The sequence below is a fragment of the Sturnus vulgaris genome, chromosome 12 (assembly GCF_052056855.1).
Source record: "Sturnus vulgaris isolate bStuVul1 chromosome 12, bStuVul1.hap1, whole genome shotgun sequence".
NCBI lineage: Eukaryota > Metazoa > Chordata > Aves > Passeriformes > Sturnidae > Sturnus > Sturnus vulgaris.
The window spans coordinates 13,921,481-13,927,458 of NC_142254.1; the positions used below are offsets into that span (position 1 = coordinate 13,921,481).

Here is a 5,978-nt window from a genome sequence, read left to right on the forward strand (position 1 = left end):
CATCTTACTGTCTCTGTGTCTTGGATGTGTCCCTAATGCAGAATTAAACTATCTTTTGTGCACACAGGGCTTAGTCTCCTGCAGAGAGGGTGTGGGGCAATGAAATGGGGGCAGGAAAACTTCCTGTTATAAAGATGCCTCCTGAACAGCAGTTCCTTCAGGTGAATCGTTGCAGGCCTGCTTTTTTCTGGTTCAGGCCAAATCTAACAACGACAGGAGGCAATAGCAGTACCTGTTACTAAAGCTGGTAAATGTCACAGCTGAGAGCTGCATGGAAAGCACAGCTCAGCTCATTTATTCCCTTTTCACCTCCAGGTTGCCCCAGCAGAAGGCTTTTCTGATCTTGCCATGCAAGTTATGACTTCTCCATCCAAAAATTACATCCTGTCTGTGATCACGGTTGGCATCTGTGTACTCTTCCTCATCGGCCTGATGTGTGGACGCATCACCAAGCGGGTGACAAGAGAGCTCAAGGACAGGTAGAGCCTGGATTGCCTGCTGAAGAAATGCCTGCCCAGTGCCCAGTTTTGTACAGCCCTCCTCTGTATAGTCTACCCACCCCCTCTTGTGAGAGGAGAATTAAAAAAAAAAAAGAAAAAAGAAAAAATTAGAAAAAAAATTAGAAAAGCAGCAGGTGTTGGCTCAGTTTTCCCATCCTGGATCTCATCCATGACATCTTCATCCTATGAAAGTTTGTGTGCAACATTGGCAGCCCAGCCAGCAGCTTTTGTTACCCCTTTGTTAGCAGACTCTCGTTTACCTGCCTGTAGACAAGTCTCTGTTGTACTGTTGGAACTGCCTTCACTCTCCAAATCAGACTGATATGACCTGCAGCTCAAGAAGTTTTTAAGTAAATTTTTAAAGACAGACATATTCTGCATACCAACTATATGATTTAGGTAGTGGTTGATACTGAAATCTAGTCATCCTCTGTGGCTGGGTGAATTGAGGCAGGAAATTAAAGGGTAAATTGCATCTTACACCACAGTTGGCCTTGTTTTGGACATCTGCTCGTCTGTGTAAAGCATCTTCAGAGCATAGTCTTGGACAACCTAAGGACACCAATTACTGGTGTCGTCTCCTAGTGAATATCCTGCTTATGTGACTGTGGACTTTTTTGGCTGAAAAGATGTCCTCCCTTTCTTCCTCTGCTGCTCGCAAGATAGAATAAAATACTGACCAGGATTGAATACTCATGTGAGCTGTACAACTTGTATTTCAGTAGATTAAAGACATGATGTAGACACGAGATGTGTAGAGCCTGTCAGTAGTGAACAGTGTCAGTGGGCAGGAAGTGCTCTGAGCAGTTACTCGGTCAACCTTTTTATTAGCGATGACGCAGTAAAATTCTAACACTCCTTTTATTTTACCTCGCTGCTGCTAAGCTCTTACCCTCCTGAATTAATTGTGTGTAGATGGTATTGACACACTGGCAGTGCAGTGGTCTGTCAGTGATGCAGAAAGCACCGGAACACTCAACATCCTCTCTCTCTGTATAACAGTTACTTGTGGTTTGTAACCACACTCTGGGTCTTAATGGTTTGCATGGTAGCACTAAAGAGTGGTTTTCATTTCCACAACTGATGGTGATAACACCTGGCATTTTCCTGATATGTAGCTCACAGGTGCTGGTCCAGAATACCAAGCAGAAGTGGATGGAAGAATGATAGTGTGGTATGAAAGGCAGAATCATCTGGATCTTCAAGGGAAGTGGCTTTTAGCTTTTGCATAGTTACCATCAACATGTGCATTTGTGCTATGTATAGTTATACTTACAGAACCTGATACTTGCACCCAAGAGCCCAAAGAAGGTGTTTTGGAAAATCTGCACCAGTAGTTGTGTTCTCTTCTTACCATCATCTGTGTTCCTCAAGTACCAAGAGGTGTGGAGCTCGTAAGACAGGTGATTTGACTGAAACATGGAGTGTGTTGATGAAATCTAGAAGAGCTTGCACGAAAGCCAGTGTGTACAGGAGGATATGTTTTATTCACCTTTTAGATGTGCTCATCTATGTGTGCTATGGTAAAAACCATGTGCCTGAAACTGTCCAACTTAGGCTGATGCTTGAACCATAACTTTATTTTCCCACTCAGCACACTGCTAGGTAAGACCTGGCATTTCCAGTTCTCCCCATTGTTCTCTAGAAGAACAGTGGAGGTGGTTTTGAGACACTCTAGAGTGTGGACCAGCTGATTCTGATGATGCTGTATACACAGAATGGCATATACAAAATACCGTGAGCTTTTGCTGTGACTTTTTGCTGAAGCTTTTTTCAATACCTTCATCCTGTTCTGAGGATTGTGGCAAACTAATACAGATTTAGACTTGCTATGCTAGTGAGTCTCACAAACACTTCTGGTTTTGTAGTGAAGTACAATGAACACAAGCAAGCAGCAATGAAAGCCTGAGCGATGAAGTTTCAGTGGCGAGTTAGTATATGATAGGATTGCCTTTAAAGTGGTGAGGTAGAACTGAATTTAAGCCTAAATTCCTTCTCTTGCCCCTCCTCCCTGGTGCTAAGGGTACTTGCCTGGCCATCTGTCAGCATAAAGTGGAGCAGAAGAGAAACAGTTAATCGGGTCTCTTGAGGTTAACTCCACAAATATTAGCTCGGCAATTAGAAGAGTGTATTGTATCACTTGAGTGAGTGTTGAAATGACTGCTGTCAAGATGGCTGTACTCACAGAGCTGCCAGCCAGGGAAGTAGAATCTTGGTGCAGCCTTGCTTGCTGGCATGAGTCCTGCTTCTCCAAAATGTCTATCTGGCATAATTAAATTGCCATTGGAGGGCTTTTTTTAAACTGTTGTGACTTTTTGAGAAGGCATTTTGTAACCTGATTAACTTGAAAGGCCTAATTAGATGGTTTATTGTCTAGAAATAGCATCTTCCACTAAATTCCAAAAGACGTTGCAGTGAAAATTGTAGGTTTGTAGCCATAGTTCTGAATGTAAACCTTGTTCAGCTCTGAAGGTGACTTTCTTTGCTTTCAGATATAAGGCTTTCTGGTTTTTTTTCCTTTTTAATTTGGAGAAGGTTATGGTAAGCGTGTCTGGATCATGGCATTAGGAGTCTGTGCTCTGTGGTGGTGTTAGTCTGTGGCTGGGTGGTGTTTCTGCCTGTCAGGCTCACAGTTTGTGTGAGTGCGCTGTGATGGTGTTAGAGGTGTGGCCTGAGGCCTTTAGTAGAAAAAGAAGCATACTAAATAAACCTTCTGTCACAGTAGACACAGACACACCTTTCAAAGGCTGGCAAGGGGTCCAGGCCATTTTATCATTGAGCATGTTATCTTTTCATGTTTTAAAAAGGGGTCTCCTACAACGGGTGATGACCAAATCTGCTTCTTTCTCAACTTAAAATCTACCAGTCACAGTCTTGAAACATTCTCCTCCTTTTCATGCATACCTAAAAATCTAGAGGTTTTGCAAGCACAGAAATCCACAGAAGTTCTCTTCCAAAAATAACCTGGTTGTGCTGTTGCCAACACATCATCTTGCCTGCAGGTAACCATTTTCCACTGCAGGGAAAGAAAGAATCATAGTGTTATAGAACAGTTTTGAGTTGGAGGGAACCTTAAAACTCATCTCATTCCAACCCCTACCTTGGGCAGGAACACCTTCTGCACTAAACCAGGGTACTCAGAGTCCCATCCAGTCTGGTCTTGAACACATCAGGGATGGGGAATCCACAACCTCTCTGAGCAACCTGTGCCAGTGTCTCAGCACCTTCGTAGGAAGGCGTGAGAAATGGTTGTAAGAAACTCTGCTGTTGCCTTGAATTTGAGAAAGCCTTTTTGACTTCTCTGTTTTAACAGGAAGTGTTAGCAGTAGCTGCAGTCATCCAGAAGTGGGTTAGTGTGGAAGGGCCTGTGGTAGTCTTTCCTCTTCATGACCCTTACCTTTCACTGGGAAAGTCTGCCTTCCACTGAATGCAGTTTAGGAAATGGTTGTTGCTTGAGTTTGTTTTTTTTTCCTCCTGATCATCACAAAACCTTCTTTTGGAGACCTAATTCTAGCCTTGATGGTGCCAGTGCTCAGGGGGTGGATGGAAGAGCTGGATGTTTGGGATCTGGCAAGGCATGCAGCTCTCCATTTGCTTCCTGCTTGCTGTCAGGGTAAACAAGTTAGGCATGTGTGTGCACGTGTCAGGAACTGTGCATGATGTGCACCTCTACACTCCACTCCTGCTAGCCTCTTACAGTTCATTCTCATTCGCAGTAATAAGCTTATTTATTGTTTACCTAGTGAGTCTAATCAAGTCCTTTTGAGTTTCAGCTTGGGATTCTCCTGCCTCACTTTTGTCATTAGGCTGCTGGAGTAATTTGACTGGATGGGAATAAAATTCCTGTCATCTGACACACTGCCCAGCAGATTGGGTTCAGTATCCATGTGTCTGTGTCACTGCAAAGGGCTGGAAAGACCCTAGTGAAGGTTAAATAATTCTGTAGCAGAATGTTAGCATTTCCTCCAGAATCTGACACTGTGATATAATCAGTGTGTTGCTGTGAAAGAATCCACAGTAAGTGCATTGTATGGAAAATAATGGTTGTGACTGTCTCAAGTACAGAAACTAACTGCAGGTAGGTACAGAGAAAGAAATGTGACAAGCCAGAGGGATCGCTGGAATCCCATAATGTTGTAGAGGAATTGTGTTCAAGTTGGATGGCGATTTTTGTTAAAACATGTTATTACTTAGTGAAAGAAGATTGTAGGGTTTTTTACTTAATCAGTTTAGTTTGGAAAAATAAAAAAGGTAGTTTTGAGGTATGTATGTGTGCACGAGTGTGGTATGAAACCAGAATGTTTCATGTGACACTTCTGACCCTATTTAAAGTACAGCTCTATGGACTTAAAGAGCTGCAGTGAGGGTTTGTGTAAGAGCATGTTCCTCATTCTGGGGTTCGGATCCTCCAGGCAGCACCCAGGTACTGATCTTTGCGCAGTGTCCCTGATGGGGACAAACGTGCCATTTTGCTTCCACCGGTGAGTCGTGGTTAGAGGGCACTCCAATCACACGCGTGCCAGAGAGAATTCAACTTGGCACTGCGCTTTGTCCCGTGCTGGTGGAATTCTGCATCTGCTCCGTTGAGTTCCTGAAGGCTGCCTGGAGGAACAACGTTGCTCTTCGGTAGCCAGAGACAGGATTTTCTCCTTGCACAACACTCAAATTTAATTCCATAGCTGACCAAACACAAAGATCCCTGCCAGGGTGAATCACTGCACCCTGAGATGCCACTCCTGCTGCCCCTGTGTTGACGGAGTTAGACAGAAGTGCTCGCCTAGCTCTAACCTTGGGAAATACTGAACTAGGAGAAAAGGGAAAGGTGTGGCTGTAGAGGCGGAGGGTCGGGAGCTGTGAGTAACGCGTGTGTAACTGGGCACAGCCGGGTGCGGGGGGAAAGGGGCTCCCCAGCACCCCGCAGTGTACAAAGCAGACCCAGCGGATTCCTGTTGTACAGCAGATGCTGTTTGAGCGTAGTCTCTCTTTTTTATTATAATTATTTTTAAATGTGACATTAACGAGACTTTTTTTTTTTGTAAATTGTTTCCCCTTTCTGTGTATAAATCCTGGCCGCTCCTTGTTTCAGTTGTTTTTTGGTTTGGGTTTTTTTTTTTGGTTTGGTTTTTTTACATGTCCATGCTGTGTAATTTTGAGATGTTACTGAAATTATGAACATAATAATGTGCATTTTTTTTTTCTGTACAGATGAAATGGGAGAATTTAATAAAAAGAGTCTGCAGGTTTGTACTTGTGGTGGTTTATTTCTGAGGGGACGCGCGCGGGGGGGGGGGGGGGAGGAGCGGGGGGGGCGTGGCTTCACTTGGCCACGCCCCACGGCTGGGCGGGGGCAGATGACGCACACGCAGGAGCGGCTGTCGCGCGGCGGCCGCGGCCGTAAAGCGCGGAAGGTCAGCCCGGCCTCCCCCTGGCCCAGGTGAGCCGGCGCAGCCCCGCCGACCCCGGCCCTGCTCCGCGACC

General features: G+C 44.9%; 1 protein-coding gene across 1 annotated transcript in view; it reads left to right on the top strand.

Moving 5' to 3' along the window:
• GLG1 (golgi glycoprotein 1) overlaps positions 1-5,747 on the top strand; it is an 81,739-nt gene extending 75,992 nt beyond the window's left edge. Inside the window, exon 26 of the mRNA XM_014880772.2 lies at positions 316-5,747. Within this exon, the coding sequence (XP_014736258.1) occupies positions 316-483 (168 nt within the window). The 3' untranslated portion in view covers positions 484-5,747. The remainder of the gene's footprint in view (positions 1-315) is intronic.
• The last annotated feature ends 231 nt before the right edge of the window (positions 5,748-5,978 follow it).